Genomic DNA, 26523 nt, shown 5'->3' with positions numbered 1-26523 from the left:
GGATAATGGAATATATTAGACAATTGACCTTGTAAAATTACATACACAAATTAACATGGGATTTGAAAAAGGTCCAAGAGACAACATAGATGAAGTCCAGTAATGCGTTTTCCCACATTCATTTAAAGACCACAGAGTTCGAAACAATCAAAACAAAGGAAGAAATTGCTACTCAAAATCTTCTCACAAACTTTAGAACGATTTTCACATACCGTAAACTCATAACATTCCTTTTTAGGATAACAAGGATAAACTTTTCATAAAGCAACATTTTAGCATGACAACCATAATTTTTGGCCACGATTTAAAAAAAAACGAACACCTCCAGGGTGTTTTACAAAACTCTAATAATGCAAGCAAAGGAGGGACGTGAGGGAAAGGAGGAAGATGAAAAATAACAAGGATGAAAGAAAAACAGGAATCCGATTGCGCAATACTTAGAGAGAGTTCTTTCGCCGGCTACTGTGCTATTTAAAAGGTTTGAACATATCATGTCGACGGTGGTCACTCTTAGTCCAAATTAAAGATTTTCATCCTCATTTTATGTCTTGAAAATTTTAAGTCCAGAGAACGTCGAAACAGATTGGGCACAAAATAGGCCTTCAATAAGCAGAATGAATAAATAGACAAGTGCCTGAAGGGGCAAATTTACTCTTTGCAAAATTAGAAGTGAAGTGTTAGCTCACCCAGTGTCTCGACGATACGATGTTTCCAGTTGGACGGAAGAGACTTGCGCTTGAATACAGCAAGCCGCACAAGGACAGTGGCCCCCTCCACACGCACACATACTGTATACAATTCGATGCCAGACTGGTGAGACGAGCACGGCAGTGCATTATATATACGCCAAGAAAGGAAGCCCAGTAACTTCGAGAAGTTTTGGGTGACGTATCAGATGATGTAGACCGTAGAATGTAAACACAGAATGGCAGTCAGTATGTAGTGAGACACGGGAAGGAAGAGACGGGTGAGCACCAAATATGATTAAACCCTTAATACATAGATAATAATAGAAAGCATATGGTCCAGTAGAAATGTAGATATTGCAGAGTATATGGAGACGTAGATGCGACGATGTTTCGAGAAGCTTGTAGAATGTAGATCGGAGGGTTATGGCAGGAGTACGTTACAGAATTATTTGATAAGATAATCAGCTATGTTGGAAACGATATGGAAAGGAATGTGATAGTAGCAGGTGATCTCAATTTACCAAATGTCAATGGGGAAGGTAATGCGAACGACAGGAAGCATGAACAACAAATGGCAAATAAGGTAATATGGGAAGAGCAGCTGATTCAGAGAGTGATGGAACCAACTAGAGGGAAGAATATCCTGGATGTGGTGCTGGTAAAACCAGATGAGCTCTATAGAGAAATCAAGTAATAGATGGAATTAGCGATCATGAAGCTGTTTTTGTGGTAGTTAAAAATAAATGTGAAAGAAAGGTATTAAAATTAGGACTATTAGGCAGTACCATATGGCTAATAAAACAGGCATGAGATAGATTTAAAAAAATTAACTATGATCGGTGGAAGACGGTAAATAAAAATGTAAAGAGACTCTGCAATCGGTTTAAAGCAATTGTAGAGGAATGTGAAAATACGTTTGTACCTTTAAAGGTGGTAAGGAATGGTAAAGATCCACTTTATTATAACAGAGAAGTTATGAGACTGAGGAGGTGCAGGTTGGAAAGAAATCGAGTTAGAAATTGCTGTGGAAGAGTAAGGAGAAATTGAAGGAACTTACTAGGAAATTGAATCTAGCAAAGAAGTCAGCTAAGGATAACATAATAGCAAGCATAATTGGTGGTCATATAGATTTTAGTGAAAAATGGAAGTGTATGTGAAGGTACTTAAAGGCAGAACCAGGTTTCTAGAAGGACATTCCAGGAATCATTAATGAACAAGGAGAGTGTGTATGTGGGGATCTTCAAAAGGCAGAAATATTCAGTCAGCAGTATGTAAAGATTGTTGGTCACAACGATAATGTCCAGATAGAGCAGGTGACTTATACTAAAGAAGTATTAATATTTACCTATGACAGCAGTGACTTTTACAGTAAGATACAAAAGTTGAAAACTAGAAAAGCAGCTGGAATTGATCAGATTTCTGGGCATATAATAAGGACAATTTGTCAAGATATAGTACCATATCTGAAGTATTTACTTAAGTATTGTTTACATGAAGGAGCTATACGAAATGAATGGAGAGTTGCTACAGTAGCCCCTGTGTATAATGAAAGGGTGATAGACATAAAACTGAAAAGTACAGGTCAGTCAGTTTGACATGCATTGCATGTAAGCTTTGGGAAAGCATGCTTTCTGATTATGTTAGACATGCTTGCAAAATTAATAACTGGTTTGACAGAAGGCAGTTTAAGTTTAGGAAAAGTTATTCCACTGAAGCTCAACTTGTAGGATTCCAGCAAGATATAGCAGATATCCTGGATTCAGGAGGTCAGATGGACTGTATTGTGATTGACCTATGTAAGGCATTTGATAGGGTAGATCATGGGAGACTACTGGCAAAAATGAGTGCAATTGGACTAGAAAAAGTGTAACTGAATGGGGTGACTATATTTCTAGAAAATAGAACTCAGATAATTAGAGTAGGCAAAGCTTTATCTGACCCTGTAATAATTAAGAGGGGAATTGCACAAGGCAGTATTATTGGACCTTTATGTTTTCTTATATATATCAATGATATGTGTAAAGAAGTGGAATCTTACCGAGCTCGAAGGCTGCAGTCGGTTAAGTGCGGCCAGTGTCCAGTATTCAGGAGATAGTGGGTTCGAATCCCACTATCGGCAGCCCAGAAGATGGTTTTGTATGGTTATCCATTTTCACACCAGGTAAATGCTGGGGCTGTACCTTAATTAAGGCCATGGCCGCTTCTTTCCCAGTCCTAGCCCTTTCCTGTCCCATCGTCACCATAAGACCTGTCTGTGCTGGTGCGACGTAAAGCCAATAGCAAAAAAAAAAAAGAAGTGGAATCAGAGATAAGGCTGTTTGCAGATGACATTATTCTATACAGAGTAATAAATATGTTACAAGATTGTGAGCAACTGCAAAATGACTTCGATAATGTTGTGAGATAGACAGTATTCAATGGTATGATGATAAACAGGGTTAAAAGTCAGGTTGTGAGTTTCACAAATAGGAAAAGTCCTCTCAGTTTTAATTACTGCGTTGATGAGGTGAAAGTTCCTTATGGTGATCATTGTAAGTACCTAGGTGTTAATTAAAGGAAAGATCTTCATTGGGGTGATCACATAAATATTATTGTTATTAAAGGGTGCAGATCTTTGCACATGGTTATGAGGGTATTTAGGGATTGTAGTAAGGATGTAAAGGAGAGGGATATAAGTCTGTGGTAAGACCTCAACTATACTATGGTTCCAGTGTCACCAGGATTACTTGATTCAAGAACTGGAAAAAATCCTAATAAAAGCAGCTCAATTTGTTTCCGTATCAAGTCCTATTTACAATGAATCAGTAACACTAAATTCCACCGTTTTGATACATATATTTGCATTGAGCAAATCAATCGGTCATATACAGTACATGTTTCATTCCATTTGGAACATCTTCAGCTGTGTTACAACACTTTAGGTGACATTATTACGTAAAACAAATAAAGGGGGTCTTCTAAATACACTAGAACATATATGCATTTATTTAGATCAACGGAGTAATCAGGATAATAACCTGAATGATATAATTGATAATAGGAACCCTTTATACGAAGGAATATTATCACATCTGGAAGCATTAGGCATTAAAAACAATACAGACAATAAAAGAAAGAAAATGAATAAACTTCTGTCCTCCCGTATATGTATTCCCCCTACCCCTTCTTCTAAAGCTGAAACTGTGACTGTAAGCGGCACGCCTCCTCCCCACTCCACAGCCTTGCCTCCCCTGGAGGCTGAGCAAGCTTTGGAACACACACATCATTACTTCACAAGACGGAAGGCTGCATCAGCCGTCGCTCCTCCGAGGACACAGTAGATTTTGTCAACAACAAGGTATGAAACCACAGTCCATCGTTCAGGTCTCGTTGAAGAGATTGTTCGGGCTTTGCGGTCCTCCTAGTACTTCTTACGATGCTCCAATCTTCGTGCCCTTTCCTCGGTTGAAAATATGCGTGTTGTTGGTTTGTTTCGTGTATGGGTAAAGCGGACGTTTGTATTCAGTTTTATGTTATTTGTGGTGTCTTCTGTTGTAAGGCCTCTTTCCTTGAGATCCTCTCTTACTTCTCGATCCATTTACATCCTGTTGTATTTTTTGAGGCGAGATTGTGTTGTACTATTTGTTTCAGAAATCTCAAAACCTGCATCCTCATGATGATGTTTGAGTCATCAATCCATAGACTGGTTTGATGCAGCTTTCCATGCCACCCTACCCTGTGCTAACCTTTTCATTTCTGCATAACTATTGCATCATACATGTGCTCTAATCTGCTTGTTATATTCATACCTTGGTCTACCCCTACCGTTCTTACCACCTACCCTTCCTTCAAAAACCAGCTGAAGAAGTCCTGTGTGTCTTAAGATGTGTCCTATCATTCTATCTCTTCTTCTCGTCAAATTTAGCCAAATCGATCTCCTCTCACCAATTTGATTCAGTATCTCTTCATTTGTGATTTGATCTATCCATCTCACCTTCAGCATTCTTCTATAACACCACATTTCAAAAGCTTATATTCTCTTAAATGATCAAACTTTGACACCCAAAATTAGGTGCTAAATATATGACTGGGCATCTAATTTTGATATGGCTGAGTAAAGTATTCCTACTGAAGTCGTCGCATCATATCTCAATCAAATCGGAGACTTACCGTTAGAATGAATTCCTTGTGAGCCCCAGTACTGACAGTTTCTTTTAACTAGTAGCAGGCAATATACCTAACTTCCTTTAATTTTATGTCATCAATCTCCATGGTTAGCATGCTGGCCTTTGGTCCAAGGGGACCAGTAGGAACAGACATTTTGTTAGCTTTAAGACAACAGCAACAGCTCTGTCTCATTCACCAACCTTTGATTTCCCCTGCGGATTGGGGCGGTAGAATAACGTAAGAGGCAACTAAATGGGGCCCCAGGGTCTCTTAAATTACAATGGGCTCCAGGAAATGTTCTCCGCAGTGCCTACTTGCTCCTGCATAATGTCGCATCAGCAGTTTAGTTGGCAGCACGGTGTCATATCTGTCACGCTCACTCGCCGACAGGGTAGCAGTACAGGGAGGGTCATACGTGTGAGCTGTGGGCTGTCGAAATCGTCATTGTGTATTGCAGTAAGCCAGTGTTCCAATAGATTATTGGAATAGTACAGAACCACTATCACAAAATATCGTCATCATCATCCGTGTTGCCACCTCTAACAATCTAGAGTCTTTTTGAAGTCATTTAGTGATAGAATTTCAAAGATAGCAAATAGTGACTTTGCCATATTTTAGAGAAAATTATGACTAATTTAAATTTATGACTTTATCAATTTGATGAGCCAAGTAGTCAACAATATTGCATTGTGCTTCGCGCATGGGTGGGTGATGCAATATATTAATCTATGCATTTTAAGTAATGGCATCTGAGTGCATGACTCATTCATACTTGTGGAGCATGAGATCCTACCATATCATAGGTTTGATGGGCGCCGAAGCAATAGCCTCCTCCTCAAAATGCTATGGTATGGTGGAGGCATGTTGATGATGCATTTTTGGTCTGGACAGAGGTCCTGAGAAACTTCAGCTATTTCTAAACCATCTAAATCAGCAACATCCTTAAATAAAATTCACTATGGAGATGGAGTCGGACAGATGCCTTTCTTTCTTGGATGTTCTAGTAAGAAAGAAACCGGACGGCTCCTTAGGACATTTGTTACAAGTCATTAATCTCATATTTGGTCCGTATTGACGACAGTGATTACATATAATTTTTAAAAAATATTTGTTTAATGTCAACCTAGTCAATACTTACAATTACCACTATTGTGGTTAAATGATCATACATAATTGAAAAATCGTGAACATGTTTCACCCTTCTTAACGGGCATCATCAGCGCTATGAACAACTTTAAAAATAATAGTTACATTTAAGACTGTCTTACAATAATCAATCATATAAGATTGGAATAAAATGTGACATTAAAAGTTGTTTTTGATACCATTATTAAAAAGTTATAAGTAAATCTTATAAACAACAAGTTAAAACAATTGTAGGTCAATCTCATAATCTAGTCTAAAAAATATATATGTTGGTAGGAAGATTGTCAAACGGCATTCGTCTGAAATTGAAATGGATCCATTTTCTTTAACATTTGGTGAAGGTCCATATTAAACTGTATTCATCAGCGAGTAGAAATTCGAAGAACAAAATATATACAAAACGAGGGCTCTAATTAATCATGTAGTAGAAGATTATGTCAGGGATGATCATGGTAATTCTTCTTGAGTTAAATTGGTTATGTAACCAGTCGAATAAGAATACGTTGAATTAAAAATACACGTCGTAAATTCACGACAATGCACTGGATTGAAGATATTTATCAATATAATTGTAGTATCCCCTCTGTTGTGTAAATTTTCAATGATTAGAATGTTGGATAGATCGAATGCCGTAGAGTGTCTAACTTGTTCTGTTGCTAGCGGTAATCTGACAAATATTTTTTTAAAATTATATGTAATCCTTAGGACATACCGTCTATCGTAAGCTTACCCACACAAATCGCTATCTTCATGCAGATTCTCACCACCATCCAGCACAAAAACAAGGCATTCTCATGACACTCGCCAAGAGGGCGAGACGAATTTGTGAGCCATTACATATCCAGGTGGAGATGGACACGCTTAGATTCGCGTTCAAGGGTAATGGTTACAGCGATTTGCAGATTCATAGAGCCCTGCATCCCAGAGAAACGACCAAGCAAAGCTCACAGAAGGAAGAAGTGAAGACAACTGCCTACTTGCCTTACATTCACAACACCACAGATGGAATTGCCAAGGTCCTCCGCAAACACAATATAAAAACCGTGTTTGGCATGCCACTAAAATTACTCACAGTCTGAGTAAAACCAAAGACAAACTCTCCCCAATTTTACATCCTGGGGTAAACAAAATTCCCTGTACTTGCGGTAAGGTATACATCTGCCAAACATGCCGGTCCATTGGTACCCGTATCAAAGAACACGAACGTAATATTCGTCTCAACCAACCAGACAAATCGGCAATAGTTGAGCACGCTCTATCGTCGGGTCATGATGTCATGTTCCAAGATGCTCGAGCTCTTACCCACACTAGACACTACAGGTCCAGGATTATACGAGAAGCTGTGGAAATACGTAGAAATCCTAACAGTTTCAACAGGGACACTGGCTATCAATTAAGTAATACTTGGTTGCCAGCCATTAAGAATTTACGTAGGTAGTTCCCTTCCCTGTCCTTTCACTATTGTTACTTCGTCTCGGTGTTTTCCAAATTCGTACGTTCCTCGGCGCCAGATGTTTCATTCCAGGCTTGTGTCTATATCATACACCTGTCAAGTTCATATGTTATGTACACACGTTATGTGAACCGCTTGGTCTGATGGTTCGCTCAGCTTCCGCTTTGAATGCTAGCGTTGTGCCACGTCCTGGGAACCATCTGGTGGCGAATGAACATACCATTTCCACTTCTGTTATAACGTCTAAATTTTTAAAGAGTCATTGTTTAGGAAGCCTTTCTCGTGGACTGTTGAGATTTCTTCTGGGGACGCAGGGCACAGTTCCCTACGAAACATAAAGAATTTCACCTTATTTTCTTGACACGGCATAAGCCCAAAAGCCTATACAGTATCGTGTATATAAGTACGGGCCATGAAAGCATCATTGGCAACATCATTGATCTTGTTTGCGGGATTAAATATCATACTCATTACTGTATGTAAACGGGGATTGTATTCAGTACAGTAGGTGTACTCGAATCTATTTCAATCCCCATGTAAACATAGTAACATTCTGGTTCAGCTGCCCTTCCCAGTTTAACTTTTTTACCATGTGTTTGCCTTCTGACCTCAACTTGGCAGGTTCGGTCCTGGCTCAGTCCCTGTATTTGAAGGTGCTCAAGTACATCAGCCTTGTGTCAGTAGATTTACTGGGACGTAAAATAAGTCCTGAAAGACTAAATTATGGCACCTCAGCATCTTTGAAAACTGTCAAAGTAGTTAGTGGGTCATAAAGTCAATAACATTATTCCTTTGGATTCTGTTCTGTGAGAAAATTTCCACACCCATAATATCACTTCTCAGTACTCCTATTACAATAACTGGTAAATATATATCTATCTATTAAATTACTTAATTCTATTCCTTTCCTTACAATACTTCTTCATTTTAACCCTAACAACTTAGTCATCCTTGTGTGACTTCCAGGTCCTTGTACTCTCATCACCGCTGAGCGTTGAACATACCTCAGGGAAACGGGTTGGACTAGGGAGGCTGGAGACCGTAGATGATGTCAGATAAGCTACATTATAATTACATATAAAATAAATACAAGGTTTAATCCGCCTACTCAATACTTTACATAAATTACGATGTTTACAAAAACATTACAACAAGTTACAAGGTACTAGTTTCGACCCTGTATGGGCCATCATCAGCCTAGCCAAGATACGTATGTATATGCCAAAGTCTTAAAACAGAATAACACGGTGGAATGAAATATAAAAGAATGGATTGAGTATGTGATGGAATGATGCTCATAAAATGGTGAATCTATGAACTGTTATAGATGTAACAATGTTATGTTTATCAGTGACAAGTAAAATCTTTGGAATTAAGTCACGTATAATTAAACTATATGAATATTTATCATACAGTTATTGTAAAATTGAATAAAAATGAGCTCTGTTGACAAATATTCTAAAATTGCACATTTAAAATTGTAATATGCCAGTTTTAAAGTGAAATCCAAATGCTTCTATTGAGTTCTAGAAGATATAAAGTTCAACATTGGCGCAGAGGGAATCTTTCTTGCATGATGTCCAATAAATCCACAACAGAGGTTAAATGTTGATAGAACTGTTCAACATTCTTGTAATATAATAAAATCTTGCTATGCTCTAAGGAATACTCCCAATTCAAGCAGGAACCAATAGAACCTGATGAAGAAGAAGTTAGAATTAACGCGAGAAATGTTGTGAAAAGACGAGAATGGCGAAGAAAGAAATTAACGAGTACTCGCCTTGCGCGCAATGTAAAACAACCTTACTGGTGGAGTGCATCTGATGGAATGAGAGTGGCGTAGAGTAGGGAGGGAGGAGGTTAGTGAAGGAGCAACTAGAGAGTGACGTGGAAAGGGAGTGGCGGGGAAATGGGAAGTGGTTTAAGGCGGGATCGGCGGGAGAGGAAATGGTGGTGTTTGTATTGGCGGAGGACCTTTAATTGACCTGAAAGAATTTTGGTCTGCTAACTTGCTTTTTCTGAAATAAGTAATGAATAAATCAAATAAAATATTAGACTTTTCCGTTATTTCATTAAGGTTGTAGTTAGAGTTAAAGTACTGGTCCAAATGTATACAAAAATTCTCGATTATATTAAGTAGAGGGCCTTTATTAGCTATTTCAAGGATATTCATGTCTAGTTCGATGTTCGTAAATTTATGATTATCATCGACCATATGTTGTCCGATAGCGGAAAATTTATTATATTTAACCGCATTGATGTGTTCCAAGTATCTTATATTAAAGCTTCTACCAGTTTGCCGTACATAAGAAATATTAGTGCAGGTGTTGCATTTAAGCCTGTAAACACCTGATTTTGCATACTAGTTGACTTTATTAATGTGAGATGTGTTGTATAGAATGTGTGTACTGTTGTTATTGGCTTTGAATGCTATTTTTACGCCTTTTTTCTTGAAAATATTAGGCTGATTATGGCCCTTACAGGGTTGAAACTAGTACCTCATAACTTGTTGTAATGTTTTTGTAAATATCGCAATTCATGTAAAATATTGAGTAGGTGGATTAAACCTTGTATTTATTTTATATGTAATCTTAATTCAATACGGAGCCAATAATGAAGTTTAATACATTGTAATTAGAGATTCAGGACCCAGATTTTGGTTTGCAAGGCCTTCCCAGGAGCAGACATGGACTTCGACCACCATTTGTTGGTCAATGAATGCTAACTGAAGTTGAACTGAATAAAGAAAGGAATGTAATGAGATGGGATGGAATGGAGATACGTTGAAGGATTTGAAAGTGAGGGAGTGTTTCAAGAAACATGGTGCACAAGTACTAAATGAAAAGAATGAACGAAACACAATAGCCGGGCTGAGTGGTTCAGACGATTGATGCACTGGCCTTCTGACCCCAACTTGGCAGGTTCAACCCTGACTCAGTCGGGTGGTATTTGAAGGTGCTCAAATACGTTAGGCTCGTTTTGGTAGATTTACTAGCATGTAAAAGAACTTGTGTGTGACAAAATTCTGACATTTTAGCTTTCCCAAAAACTGTGTTAATGGAACATAAAACCAATTACTATTAAAATTAACTTTTCCTTAATCAATTATATTTTACTGTGATGAAGAGTATACTTTGAATGTTTGTTTCAAATGGCTTCTTATGTTATGCTTATCTGTAAAACTATATTTCAGTCATCCAGTTGCAGAACTAAGGAAGTCCAGTGGCACTGGAATTTCTAGTTATGGCAACATTTTATAGTTTTAAATGATCTGCAATTAGTGATAATATGGTATTCGAGTTAAAATGTGGCTTTTCACTTTATACATACATACATTATCATTATAGACTGTTATGCCTTTCAGCGTTCAGTCTGCAAGCCTCTGAGAATTTACTAAACGTCGCCACAATCCTCGATTTGCAACTAGTGTTGTGGCCTCATTTAGTTCTATACCTCTTATCTTTAAATCGTTAGAAACCGAGTCTAACCATCGTCATCTTGGCCTCCCTCTACTTCTCTTACCCTCCATAACAGAGTCCATTATTCTCCTAGGTAACCTATCCTCCTCCATTCGCCTCACATGACCCCACCACCGAAGCCGGTTTATGCGTACAGCTTCATCCATCGAGTTCATTCCTAAATTAGCCTTTATCTCCTCATTCCGAGTACCCTCCTGCCATTGTTCCCACCTGTTTGTACCAGCAATCATTCTTGCTACTTCCATGTTTGTTAGTTCTAACTTATGAATAAGATATCCTGAGTCCACCCAGCTTTCGCTCCCATAAAGCAAAGTTGGTCTGAAAACAGACCGATGTAAAGATAGTTTCGTCTGGGAGCTGACTTCCTTCTTACAGAATACTGCTGATCGCAACTGCGAGCTCACTGCATTTGCTTTACTACACCTTGATTCAATCTCTCTTACTATATTACCATCCTGGGAGAACACACAACCTAAATACTTGAAATTATCGACCTGTTCTAGCTTTGTATCACCAATCTGACATTCGATTCTGTTGAATTTCTTACCTACTGACATCAATTTAGTCTTCGAGAGGCTAATTTTCATACCATACTCATTGCACCTATTTTCAAGTTTCAAGATATTAGACTGCAGGCTTTCGGCACAGTCTCCCATTAAGACCAAGTCGTCAGCATAGGCCAAACTGCCTACTACATTTCCACCTAACTGAATCCCTCCCTGCCATTTTATACCTTTCAGCAGATGATCCATGTAAACTACAAACAGCAAAGGTGAAAGATTACAGCCTTGTCTAACTCCTGTAAGTACCCTGAACCAAGAACTCATTCTACCATCAATTCTCACTGAAGCCCAATTGTCAACATAAATGCCTTTGATTGATTTTAATAATCTACCTTTAATTTCATAGTCCCCCAGTATGGCGAACGTCTTTTCCCTCGGTACCCTGTCATATGCTTTCTCTAGATCTACGAAACATAAACACAACTGCCTATTCCTCTCGTAGCATATTTCAGTTACCTGGCGCATACTGAAAATCTGATCCTGACAGCCTCTCTGTGGTCTGAAACCACACTGGTTTTCATCCAACTTCCTCTCAACGACTGATCGCACCCTCCCTTCCAGGATGCCAGTGAATACTTTGCCTGGTATACTAATCAATGAGATACCTCGATAGTTGTTGCAATCCTTCTTGTTCCCTTGCTTATAGATAGGTGCAATTACTGCTTTTGTCCAGTCTGAAGGTACCTTACCAACACTCCACGCTAATTTTACTACTCTATGAAGCCATTTCATCCCTGCCTTCCCACTATACTTCACCATTTCAGGTCTAATTTCATCTATTCCTGCTGCCTTATGACAATGGAGTTTATTTACTATCCTTTCCACTTCCTCAAGCATAATTTCACCAACATCGTTTTTCTCCTCCCCATGAGCTTGGCTGTTTGCATCACCACCAGGATGATTTCCTTTTACATTGAGAAGATGTTCAAAATATTCCCTCCACCTCTCCAGTGATTCCCTGGGATCTATTATGAGTTCACCTGAATTACTCAAAACACTGTTCATTTCCTTTTTCCCTCCCTTCCTAAGATTCTTTATTACTGTCCAGAACGGTTTCCCTGCTGCTTGACCTAGCCTTTCCAGGTTATTACCAAAATCTTCCCACGACTTCTTTTTGGATTCAACAACTATTTGTTTCGCTCTGTTTCTTTCATCTACGTACAAAGCCCTGTCTGCCTCAGCCCTTGTTTGGAGCCATTTCTGATAAGCCTTCTTTTTATGTTTACAGGCTGCTCTCACTTCATCATTCCACCAAGATGTTCGCCTTTTCCCATCTTTACACACAGTTGTTCCTAGGCATACCCTTGCTGTTTCTATTACAGCATTCCTGTATGCCACCCATTCACTTTCTATATCCTGAACCTGCTTACTGTCTACTGTTCGAAACTTCTCACTAATCATATCTATGTACTTCTGTCTAATTTCCTCATCCTGGAGACTTTCTACCCTTATTCGTTTGCAGACAGATTTCACTTTCTCTACCCTAGGCCTAGAGATACTTAGTTCACTACAGATCAGATAGTGGTCTGTATCCTCGAAAAATCCGCAAAAAACTCGTACATTCCTAACAGATTTCCTGAACTCAAAGTCTGTTAAGATATAGTCTATTATGGTTCTGGTACCCCTAGCCTCCCATGTGTAGCGGTATATAGCCTTATGCTTGAAGAATGTATTCGTAACAGCTAAACCTATACTAGCACAGAAGTCCAGCAAGCGCTTCCCTTTCCCATTAGCTTCCATATCTTCCCCACATTTACCAATCACCCTTTCGTATCCTTCAGTTCTATTCCCAACTCTCGCATTGAAATCGCCCATTAGCACTATTCTATCCTTGCTGTTGACCCTGACCACGATGTCACTCAATGCTTCATAAAACTTGTCAACTTCATCCTCATCTGCACCCTCACATGGTGAATACACGGACACAATTCTTGTCCTAATTCCTCCCACTGACAAATCTACCCACATCGTTCGCTCATTTACGTGCCTGACAGAAACTATGTTGCGTGCAATGGTATTCCTGATAAAGAGCCCTACCCCAGACTCTGCCCTTCCCTTTCTAACACCCGTCAAGTACACTTTATAATCTCCTATCTCTTCCTCATTATCTCCCCTTACCCGAATATCACTTACTCGTAGCACATCCAGATGCATCCTCTTTGCTGACTCAGCCAGTTCTACCTTCTTTCTTCCATAAGCCCCATTAATATTGATAGCTCCCCATCGAATTCCATTTCGTTCGCCAAGTTGTTTCCAAGGAGTCCCTCGCCTGTCAAATGGGAGTGGGACTCCATTACTCCCATAGGTCCGAGGCTTGCTTAAAGTGTTCTGAGCTCGGTAAATTCATGAAGCAGGATGCTGCCCTACTTGCACATAGTCCAAGTGAGTATCTCTCCTCTAACGGGTTATGGACCACCGGTGAATTGTATAGTCCTAGCCGCCTGAGCACAAGGAGGGCCACGACTCAGAATACGTCCGAGATGCCCACTCCCATTCCATAGCAACTGGTATCCTGACTCTCAGGACCACTTACTAGGCCACTCAGCCGTTGCCCATGGTTCACAAACTAGGACGTGACTACAGTAACCCACAAACATGAACCACCTCCCTTTATAACTTTATTTTAAAAATCGTGTACTGCCGCAAAAGTTGGTATGTCCATGTGCAGAACAGAAGCAATATTTGGAATATCCAACATGCAGTTTTGAACTGAAACTGAGTAAATCTACGTATTAACAATTTATGTCTTAGCATTGGATACAGAAGCTGAATTTAAAAGAATCATGGTTAGAGATTGGAGATACAAGAGAGGTTAACTACAACACCGGTATCAGTATCAGAGAAGGGAAAGGCATCTGTAAACAAGGAAAGAATTACAGCAACTTAAATGTTCAAAGGATTGGCTTTGGTAACCCACTGAAAACTGCTAAGATGAAAGACATTGCTTATTACAGAAACATTTTGGCACAGACTGGAAGGAAAAGACTCTCTTGAATTTTACAGGTGTCTGACTGAAACACAGAGAAATGTAAATAATAATGATAATTAGAGAAAGTATTTGAAGGGGGAAAGTATGGTCAGAATAGGGGGAAACAAGGTTCTGAAAATAGGTGCAAAATAGGTGTTGATGAAATTACCTAAACCAAGGTTTAAACAGGTTACCTGAACCTTCTTTATCCCATTTACTGGGTTCTAAAAGTTAATGAACTTGTTATATTGGATTACACACAACATTTCAAGTTTTTGACAGTTGCAATATTTACTTCGCAGACAGCACATAGAAAATTTTTCGATAAATTGCATTTTGAATTCTTCTGAAAGTGCATACAACTTCTCCTTCTTACCCTTCGGCTTGATATTTTTTTTGTGGAAAAAAAAAAAAAAAGTTCTTGTCTGGACTGGTAAAACACGAACTCAGCCACAGTGCACAGTCAATAAGTGAAACCGTTAAATTCTTGCCGGGGCCGATGACTTTACATGTTAGGCCCCTTTAAACAACAAGCATCATCATCATCATAAATTCTTGCCAGTAATAACTGAACTTATTTTAAATTGTTGCAGCATCATTGTTTAAATATTAATTTGGTTTCATAGCTGCAGGTTGATCATTGTTGCTGGGATATGAATCACTGGTGGTTCCATAAATTATTTTTTAATATTAATTGTTGAATTCTGATTAAACAAAATTTTAAAAATCTATTCAAGAAGAGGAAAAAATATCCTGTCTAATCTTTTGAAAATGAAGATAAAAATGGGGTAAAATGGTCTCAAGCATGAAATAGAAGAGAAAAGGTTGCAAAACATAGTAACTTCACAAAGAGTTGCAAAAGGTGCAACAAATTGCATTTATTTTGCATCATTTCATGTCGCCAATTAAAAATAACTATATTTTAGGAAAATTGCTACATCTTAAAATCCCTTCACTAATGATAACGTTGCTAACTTTAAAATACCTAATGAAGACTGAATTGCATGTGTGATGAGAACATTTGGCCTGGAACTTACGAACTATGAGAAATCTTTTCAATTTCAGAAATGAAAGATGGAGGATATTATTAGTTGTAATGCAAAAATTGCCTTTTGTGTAATATTATGTGTGCAGACAAACAGGAAAATACATTTCACTGTCTGTAGCATGTATTTTATGTACAGAAATCCTTCACACTGAAGCAAAACTCTGTATATCCTTAGTACAGTGGCAGAACTTACTACATCCAGTTTTTTTTTTTTTTTTTTTTTTTTTTTTTCAGTTTTGACAGGATAATGTGGCACAATATTTCGAGGAACTTCACAGTTAATTCTAGCTACTGTAGGTACGAGTATATTACCTTGAAGTTTGGGATTCGTAGTGCTGAACGATACCATATGATAAGTCTTTTTGTTCCCGACAATTATGTTCATTTGGACTTTCTCAGTTTTGCAACTGGATAACTAATTCTTAAGAACAAAATATGATTTTGTGTGTTCAGTTATATTCTCCTACTCAAAGAGTAAATCTTATAATTTCAGAATGTGAAGGCACTCTATGCCTTGGTCCAGGAAACTCTGAAGCATTCGGCCATGTTGGATGTCCTGTTCGAGAAGACAAAGTTTTTGGAGAATGAGTATCACGTAAACCCTTGGCTTCCATCAGTCCTTGTTACTGAGCTGCTATGGGGAAAAGAGAAACTCCCGGGAGAGAGCAAACCTGTGAAATCTGTCTTGAAATATGAAACTACTTTTCGAAAGTTATTATCCAGTCATCATTTCCAAGTTGGCCAAATTCAATTTATGGGCTCTGAAATAGGTGATTTTCAGTATATGTTCAGTATAAGGTGCATGTTAACATACAGTGTTCCTGTAGCTGTGTATAGTGCTGTAACGTATTTTTAGTTTGTCACTGAATACACCTGAGGTCCAGGAATAGAAATTCTGAATTAGTTTAGTTTGTTACCTATAACCTAATTTCCTTCTTGGAATAACTGCTATATGCTCCATCTTGTTTTATTAATTCTTGTAGTCCCCAAGGCTGATTTAAATCCATCTCTTGTGGTAGTTCGTAATGTGGTTTGCTGTAGTTGCACCTTAGGAAACATCCAAGTTGTCTGGAAGGAGGTCTTGATTGTCAGAATATCAGTTACAGAGGTGTTATTTTATCATTTTTGTTCAACATTTATTCAGGTTTTGTACTGAAAGGCATAATGGCAGAATGGTAAACATATTGTAACCAGTTGTTGTGCTATTTATTTTACGTTGCACTGATTCAGGCAGCACTTATGATGATTTATGCTAACCACCTTATTTTTATGGCTGACTATAGTGGTAAAAAAAAAAAAAAAAAACTTGCAGTTTAAACAAGGTTTAATTTTAAGTAAGAATCATCATCATGTCCGACTCGTTGGCTGAATGGTCAGCGTACTGGCCTTCAGTTCAGAGGGTCGCGGGTTCGATTCCCGGCCAGGTCGGGGATTTTAACCTTAATTGGTTAATTCCAGTGGCCCGGGGGCTGGGTGTTTGTGCTGTCCCCAACATCCCTGCAACTCACACACCACACATAACACTATCCTCCACCACAATAACACGCAGTTACCTACACATGGCAGATGCCGCCCATCCTCATCGGAGGGTCTGCCTTACAAGGGCTGCACTCGGCTAGAAATAGCCACACGGAATTAATAATTAATCATCATCATCATCATCCATTTCTCTTATCCAGCTGAGTATCAGATCTTTGTGGCACTTTTCCATCATCCTCTATCCAATCACAATTGTTCTCCTTAACTGTTCCAATCCAGATTTCTTCTAAATTTACTATTCTTGATTGTTTTCAACCTCCTCTTGCCCTCCATGCCTACCTGGATCACCATCATCCACTTTGGCATCCTTCCCTCTTCCATTCTGTAAAGCTATACCACTCCAATTTCCTTCTTGAAATCCTCATTTGTTACTCTGTCCTCTCTCATCTTTCCTGTCATATTTCTTAAAAATTTAATTTCTCTGTCCTGGATTTTATTCCCCCTCTCTTTTTGTCAGTGTTCAGGTCGCCATTGCATATGTTAGTATTGGGTGGTGGTACATTTGATACATCACCTCTTTACTCTTCCACACCAGGTTTCTCGCACTCTGGCAGAATGCATTTCACTGTTGAATCCTTTTACTGATCTCCATGTTTAGCCCTGCATCGTGCATCAGTTTGCTTCTCATGCACTTGACGCTCTCCACAATTTCAAGGCTTTGTCCCTTTATTTTTATAATTCCTTTTCAATCTCTTTCTCGTCTAGTCAACACTGTTGTCTTACTCTTTTTCATGCTGATTTTCATTCCATAATTTTCAATAATCTCACTTAACATGTTGAGTTGCCCTTGTACTTCCTCTCTCTTTTTTATGTTTGTCTCCTCCACAGTTTCATTCATAACCATTATGAATGACAGTAGTGACTTCACACTTCCTTGTCATATTCCAATTTCATTCCAAAACCACTCTCCTCTCCCCACTTGTGTTTGGTCAGTGCTGCAATAATTTTTGTACATTGTTTGCACATATTCTATTGTATGTTTTCCAGGTCCTTTCACATTTGCACTACTTTTCATATCTTTGCTCTTGGTACACTATTGTAAGCCTTTTCTAAATCAAGGAATGTCATCATGGTATCCCTTCCATATTCCCAATTTTCTTCCATTAATTGTCTCATACTGAAAAGGGGATTTAGTGTTAATCCTCCATTTCAAAAGCCGTATTGCTGTTCTTGTAATTGTCCTTCACAATTTTTCTCATTCTCTTTTCTAGTACCCTTCCAAACATTTTGTTACCTGAGATATGAATGTGATTCCACGATAATTATCACATATCTTCTTGTCTCACCCTTCTTAAATATAACTATTATTACTCCTTTACTCCAGTCATTTGTTACCAACTTTTCTTTCCGAATTCGGAATCTGTTAAATCAGAATCCTTCCATTTCGAAGAACAATAGATGAAGAGATTCTTGGAAACGAGAGGTATGGTTTTGCATGTTACCTAAATCGTTGAATTCTAAATACAGTAATTTGTAATCCAAAGAACTATATTGGGTCCAGTACCAAAATTCATACTTTTAATTCAAAATTCAAGATTGAACCGATCATAATTTGATCCTTGATAATACTTGGTTCAAACACTCAAACAACAGCTGTACACGTGGACAAGGCCTGGAGACACATGAAGGTATAAAATAGACTTCATTATGACTAGACAGAGATTCAGAAATCGGGTGTGGGATTGCAAGACGTTCCCAACAGCTGACGTAGACTCTGACCACAACATGGCGGTCATTCAATGTCATCTGAACTTGAATCAATTGAAGAAAGGAAGGAATTCAAGAAGATAGGATCTAGGTAAGTTGAAAGAAAAGAGTGTGAGGGATTGTTTCAAGGTACACGTTGCACAAGGACTAAATAGAAAGGCTGAAGGAAACACAGTAGATGAAGAGTGGACATTCGTGAAGAATGAGATCAGTAGGGCTGCTGAAGAAAAGTTACGAAGAAAAGGAAAATCAAGTAAGAATCAGTGGATAACTCGGAAGATATTTAACTTGATTGATGAACAGTCAAAATGCGAGAATCCAAAAATGAGACGGGCAGAAAAGAATACAGGTGATTAAGGAATGAAGTAGAAAGAAAGTAAGTGCAGGTCAGCTAAGGAAGAATAGCTGAGAGAAGTGCAAGGATGCTGAAGGTTGTATGATTGTAGGGAAGGTAGGTGCTGCATGCAGAAAAATCATGGAAACCTTTGAATATTAAGTGCTCAGATGGAAAACCACTTCTAGGGAAAGAAGACAAGGCGGAAAGTTAGCAGAAATATATTAAAGAATTGTATCAAGGGAAAGAAGTAGATGATAAGGTTCTGGAACAAGAAGAAACTGTTGATGCTGATGAAATGGGAGACCCACTTTTGAAGTCGGAATTCAACACAGCCTTGAGAGACATAAATAGGAACAAGGCACCTTGAATTGATGACGTACCCTCAGAATTACTGTCCGTCTTAGGAGAAACCAGCCTGGGGAGGTTATTCCATTTAGTATGCAAGATGTATGGTACAGGAGAAGTACCATCTGATTTTAGACAATGTTGTTATGCCTATTCCCAAGAAATAAGGTGCTGACAAGTGTGGAAACTACCGCACCATTTGTTTAGTATCTCATGCTTGCAAAATTTTAACGTGTATTATTTATAGAATAATGGAGAGACAAGTTGAAGCAGAGTGAGGAGAAGATCAGTTTTGCTTCAGAAGAAATGTTGGAACATGTGAAACAATCCTGACTTTACATCTAGTCTCAGAGGATCGAATTAAGAAAGACAAGCCTACGTATATGTCATTCATAGATCTAGAAAAGGCATTCGATAATGTTGATTGGACCAAGCTATTTGAGATTCTGAAGGTGATTGGCATTAGATACCACAAAAGAAGAAATCTACCATCTATACAAAAATCTGTCTGCAGTGATAAGAATCGAAGGCTATGAAAAAGCAGCAGCAATCCAGAAAGGAGTGAGGCAAGGTTTCCCTCTCCTTCGTAATGTTTACATAGAACAGGCAATAAAGGAAATCAAAATCCTGAGACTTGCCGATGATACTGTTATTCTGTCGGAGTCTGTAAAATATCTGGAGAAATTGCAGAATGGTATGGACACTTCTTGGAGAAGGAGTACAAGATGGAAATAAGTAAGTCCAAAACAAGAGTAATAGAGTGCAGTCAGGTGATGCAGGAAATATTAGATTAGGAAATGATGTTTAAAGGAAGTAGATGAATATTGTTACTTGGGTTGTAGAATAACTAATGATGGCAAAAGAAAGGAGGACTTAAAATGCAGACTAACACAAGCAATAAAGTTCATTCTTAAGAAAAGAAATATGCTCACTTTGAAAACTGATATAGTTATTAAAAAGATGATTTTGAAGACTTTTGTCTGGAGCGTGGCATTGTATGGAATTGAAACATGGATGATTACTAGCTCAGAAAGAAAGAGAATAGAAGCATTTGAAATGTGGTTTTAAGATGTGTGGATGAATGTATGATGAAGAGATACTGATTTGAATTGGTGAGAGGAGAACGTTTTGGCAAAATTTGACCAGAAGAAGAGAAAGAATGATAGGGCACATCTTAAGACACCCGGGTCTTGTTCAGTTCTTGGGGGAAGTGTAGACAGTAAAACCGGCAGGGGTAGACCAAGGTAGTATGAATATGACAGAGTAGAGTAGAGGTAGGATGTAGTAGTTACATAGAAATTAAAAGGTTAGGTTAGGATAGGGTGGCATTAAGAGCTGCATAAAACCAGTCTATGGACTGATGACCCTAACAACAACAACCACAATTTAAAATTGTCTTTGTTTCTTAAAAAATGTATTTTACAGTGTAATATAATTTTTTTTTTTTTGCATCATGATAGAACGCGTATTCTGGAGTATGTAGGGGTAGCTTTCCTCACATTCACTTGCATTTTAGTGTGTCTACAGTGTGCTTCAGTGTTGCCAAGTACTTTCTTGTTCTTGCAGTTTTACAATAATATTGCTCTTCAGTTGGTCAACACATTGCAGTTATTCTTGCAGTTAGTTATTTTACTTAATTTTGATGTGTGTTTATGTACTTTGTATACAGAATTTAATTTTATACGAGGCTGTAAAAAAAGTAGTGGCAATATTGATCGAGCGCAATAGTTAATGAACTGACAAGTACAGTTGCATTACATTCCTTTAATGTAGTCACCCGCAAAGTCTGTTGCTTTTTGCCAAATGTTGGGAAGTCATTGGGGACCATTGGCAAGGCATTCTCTTTTGATGGCAGCGACGAAGTACCCTACTGCGCGGAGTACAGATGCCACGTCAGGAAATCGACGGCCTCAGAAGGGTTCCTTCAACTTCGGAAACAAGTCGAAGTCGCAAGGACTCGTGCCTGGTGAGTATGGAGGGTGCTCCAAGACCTCATTCCGACCCGCATGAAACGCCTTGACCCATCATGCATCCGTCCTATAGAGTAATGCATTCTCAGCGCAGGCTTCACGTAATTTTCAATAACATTCTGATGCAAATTTGCCACGGACAACCTCGATTTTAATCTGTAAATGCTGATCACCTTTTGAAAACATGCTTTAGAGCAGTAAAATCGACACTCGTCACTTCAACACCACACAGCAACACTCCCAACTGGATGCCCTCAAATGCACACTACATATTGATAACAACGCCATCTGACTGCTCTCATATCCTATTTACATATGCCCGATCTCCTGCGAGTGTCTGGACTACATATGTTGCCATTACTTTATTTACGGCCCTCGTAGAGAATATATTGATTTTTCTACCTTTCATATACAGTCACATTTCAATTTTATAACCTAAAAATTGAGAATCTTTGTCGTGATTAAAAACTAGAACAGTACATGTTTGTTTTTTAAATGTTTCTGCTGTAAATATTAAAAACTGTTATACACAATCACAGTTCATCAACAGAACGTTCTTATGAAAAAAGTCTTGCTGGTTTGTAATTGAAAGCTTCTTATTGATAAGTTGAACAGATTTTCTGGAATTGAATAGAATGCGGTAGAAGTTTATAAACCATAATGCTATGGATGAATGGATGTTGTTTTATTATCATTTAGTTGAATTCAAATTTGTAGATGGCAGCTGTGTTATGGACTTGTCAATAGGCAACAAGATTAATGTTTTTAAGTCTTGTTTGTTTTCATTATGTCCTAAATGCCATAAACAGGTGATTCGCCAAAATACATAATAATCTTAGCCTCGGAATCAGTGTCTAGAAAGAAGGAAATGATGAAAGTTAAAATAAAAGGAAGGCAAATTGGTAAACGTATTGTATCTACTCCTTGCTGATAAAGTTGATGTGTGAAGGCACTGGCACTGCTGTTATCTTAACTGAAGTTTGGAAATGGTTAATAAATTGAGCTACTGTTCATGAGGGGAGGTAGTGATAGGAGCGGCAGAGGCAGGGTAGGTGAGGTTATTTAACGTGTGTTGGACGTTTTAGAAAGGGTGTTCGTTTTTTGATTTTTAGTAATATTAAATATTTCTTCAAGGATATTGATGTCATCAGAAATTTCATTTAAATTCAAGTTTGGATTATATTTCTGATCCAGAAATCTATATAATATAAAATATGTCCTGACTGACTGACTGATTCATCATCGCCGAGCCAAAACTATCGGACATAAAAAAATGAAATTTTGGGGGTACATTTATATTAGAGTGTAGGTGCTCACTGAGGGAGTATTTTGGATATACCATCGCTAAGGGGGTGAATTTTTTAAATGAGCATATCTGTATCAAATATAAGTTTACAGATGTAAAAATGAGAAAAAAGGGTTGAATACCTTTTATGAGGATATATCTCTCTCAAAAACTGAAGATATTACAGACATGAAAATTTGTATTTGGAATCTCCTATAAAAATAAATAAACACGTATTTTTTTTGTTTTTGGAAATTCCAGTTAATGGGGGGGAACAAGAGTGACAAAGGGGGTGAATTTTTAAAAATACTATATCTACAGTATATCCTAGAAATGTAAATTGTTACAGGTGTGAAAATAGGTATTTGGAATCTCCTGTAAAAGTAAAGGAACGTAGAGAATTTATTTTCAGAAAATCCACTTAAGGGGAACTGGAAAAGGGGGTGAATTTTTAAAATGAGGATATCTACAGAACTTAACATGTTACAGATGTGAAAATTGGTATTTTTAAACTTTCAAAATAAAGAAAGCTGTATTTTTTTTGTCTTCGGAAAACTACTTGACGGGGGATAAAAAGGACTTGAAAGATTGTTGAATTTTTTTATTAATATAGTGATAACTCAAAACTGAAGATGTTACAGAGGTGAAAATTGGTATTTGGAGACTTCAAAAATAAAAAAATACATATTTCTTTGTTTTCAGAAAATCTAGTTAAGGGTGGTGGTGAAAGAATTGGAAATCAGTTGAATTTTTTGTATGAGGATACTTTTATCTCAAAAACTACAGATGTTGCAGACGTGAAAATTGGTATTTGGAATCTCCTTTAAAAATAAAGAAACACACTGTTTTTGTTTTTGGAAAATCGCCTTGGTGGAGGGGGAGGGGGGGGGGGGTGAAAATAAGTAAAGAAGTAGTTGAATTCTGTTTATGAGGATACTTATATCTCAGAAATTGAAGATGTTACACAAGTGAAAGATGGTATTTTGAATCTCCTTTAAAAATAAAGAAACGCATATTTATTGTTTTTGTAAAGTTCACGTAAGCAGGGAGAGTGGTGGAAAGAAGTGAAGAAGTTGAATTCTTTTTATAAGGATACATATATCTAAAAATCGCTGTGAGCTTGCATCCGGGAGATAGTGGGTTCAAGCCCCACTGTCGGCAGCCCTGAAAATGGTTTCCCGTCGTATCCTATTTTATCACAAGGCAAATACTACGGCTGGACCTTGATTAAGGCCATGGCTGCTTCCTTCCCACTCCTAGGCCTTTCTCTGTGTCAGTGCAACGTAAAGCAAATTTAAAAAAAAAGCAATTTTATTATTTTTCCACCATAAAATCTCATTTAAATGTCTTGAATAAAAAGGAAACCCCCATACTACTTCTATGCCTGGCTTTCTACCTAAGACTTTTGCTCTTGTTTGTAGCCCGGGAATCTGCAACACAATGTTATGTCATCTACGTCATGGTCTTTCAACACTGCATTAATCATTTCCTCCAAGTCTATTTAAGTTTGGCTCATTAGATTGTAAAACTCGCTGAGATGGGCCTGGTCGTGGCTCCATTATTATAGAAATTAATTATAATGCACTGTAACAATGATGTTATATCAAATCGCAATAGTCACAGAACGGCGCGGTGATTTTACTACGCATTTACTCAAGGTCAAACAAAGTGAGTCTTCACTTAAGGCAAACAATACTCCAGCTGAATAGTACACAAAGCAATAGGCTGAGGAAAGGAGACGGGATGGCCTTGGAAAGTTTTGCAGCCATCTCACATACGTATGATACCAGTTGAGGGTTAATTAAATAATATTAGATAATTAGTTATTTGTATGAAAGAAACAATATAACAGTTACAGATTCATTTGTGGAGGAAATCTGGAACCATACTTTGATAAATTTGGTATTACCTGAATTTACTCAGAATAAACAGTAAAAAGTCTGTGACAGTCTGGCAAGTCATTCTTTAAAGGAGCAGTTCATGTTAAAAAATGGATTTTTAACATCAGAATCAAGAGGGAATTCAATTTTAAAGTGAACTATTTTTGTCCCGCCCCATTCAGTGCAGTAATCACGTAGTTATTTAAATATTTCTAAGAAGCTGTTGACATAACTAGTGGTGAGTTGAGTTAGGCGTCAATGCCTCGACATTCATGCGTATACACATGTTTTTTCTAGTCCTGTTATGTTCCTAGGAGAGAAGCTTGCTGCTGACACAGTTATTTATCATGGCTTCTAGATATAAACCATATCAATTCGAGCCCATCGCAAGTGAAAGCATTAAATAAAAAATGCGCTCCCAGAACTGGAGCAGAAAAAAGTCTTATTTAGAACTGTGTGAGTGCAGTTTGTATGTTAATATGTCCACCAATAATGAGTCTGTGTGTTGCCATGAAAATGAAGTGATAAGTAGGTTTATGGGAAGTGCGGACTGTATTACGTTATATGATAATTTTGATACTGTAATCTTGAACCTTGATACCTTGAACTCTTCGGAAGAAATATTTCCACCGGGCGAGTTGGCCGTGTGCGTTGAGGCGCACGGCTGTGAGCTTGCATCCGGGAGATAGTAGGTTCGAATCCCACTATCGGCAGCCCTGAAGATGGTTTTCCGTGGTTTCCCATTTTCACACCAGGCAAATGCTGGGGCTGTACCTTAATTAAGGCCACGGCCTCTTCCTTCCAACTCCTAGGCCTTTCCTATCCCATCGTCGCCATAAGACCCATCTGTGTCGGAGCAACGTAAAGCCCCTAGCAAAAAAAAAAAAGAAATATTTCCCTTGGCACTTAATTTTGTGCTTTCATCTCTTCCTTCATCAGAAGTATCTCCTTGGGGGATTCTTAAAGACGTGTGTAAAACAGGTGGGTCGCCCTTATCGCAGTAGTCAAATTTACGGAGTGTTTCCAATCCCAGTTCGCATTGCACGTTGGTTTCATTACTGCCAGCACCGAGTCTGGAACTGTCACCATCAGTTCTATGTCATCTTTACATTTAATTTCTGGAAAATCCTGACTGTCCAGCTATAGATTCCTCTATCGTTTTCTTTCCTTAAGACTAATGGGTGTTTTAGCTTTCTTTCTTTAGTTTCTCCCTTTGAATACAACTTAGGGTAGGCAGCTTTTTTCAACAATTCATGGAATTTATGGGTCTGCATCAACTTTCATTTCAGGAGAGAGGATTCTGCAATATCATTCACATTAAAATGCTTATAACAAGCCACGCTGTAGTTTGTAAGCTCAAAACCTTGTCTGTTTACTTTGCGTTCTCTTAACTTGAATCTTGTTGACGATTTTTCACAATTGGGTAACTGGTGGAAAGACATAATAGAGGTATCTTTCCTATGCATTGAATTGCATTTATAAGCATAGCACTGTTGAAGCATTTTGTTTAGATATTAAAATATACCACTGAACTTCTTCATTTTCAAACAATTATTAAGTAATATACAAAATACACCTTGAGAAACCTGTGGTTTCACTCTTTTTACTGCGCTGTAGCGCACTGGTTCCTTACAGGCACAGACAGAGTTTACCTTAATGATGTTAAACAAAACTGCATTCCGACTTTAAATACTAGTCACTCATCGCAGGAACAATGGAGAGAGGAACAGGAAACATGTGTACCATAAAATTATTTACTCTATCATTTAAGGGCATTTTTTTACCTGAACTACTACTTTATTAAATACATGAATCTGAAGACTGATTTTCCAAAGTTCGACGACATTACTGATTCTACTCTGATGCTGTGATCAGGTGCCCAGCATTACAAAATCATTTGGGGAACATCATAAGCTGATTGTGGAACAAGTGCTGATTCTGAAATTATAAACTAACTGAAAGATAAAT

At 38.0% G+C, this 26523-nt stretch overlaps 1 protein-coding gene across 2 annotated transcripts in view; it reads left to right on the top strand.

Moving 5' to 3' along the window:
- LOC136864787 (28S rRNA (cytosine-C(5))-methyltransferase) overlaps positions 1 to 26523 on the top strand; it is a 116567-nt gene that overhangs the window by 32872 nt on the left and 57172 nt on the right. The window contains exons 2-3 of one of the 2 annotated variants that reach the window (XM_068226423.1): positions 15727 to 15789; positions 15986 to 16262. In XM_068226423.1, the coding sequence (XP_068082524.1) occupies positions 16037 to 16262 (226 nt within the window). In that variant the 5' untranslated portion in view covers positions 15727 to 15789; positions 15986 to 16036. The remainder of the gene's footprint in view (positions 1 to 15726; positions 15790 to 15985; positions 16263 to 26523) is intronic. The other variant, XM_067142176.2, reaches the window with a different exon arrangement.

This window comes from Anabrus simplex, chromosome 2 (genome assembly GCF_040414725.1).
Source record: "Anabrus simplex isolate iqAnaSimp1 chromosome 2, ASM4041472v1, whole genome shotgun sequence".
NCBI classification, from domain to species: domain Eukaryota; kingdom Metazoa; phylum Arthropoda; class Insecta; order Orthoptera; family Tettigoniidae; genus Anabrus; species Anabrus simplex.
This window is presented reverse-complemented; position numbering and strand designations above follow the sequence as displayed.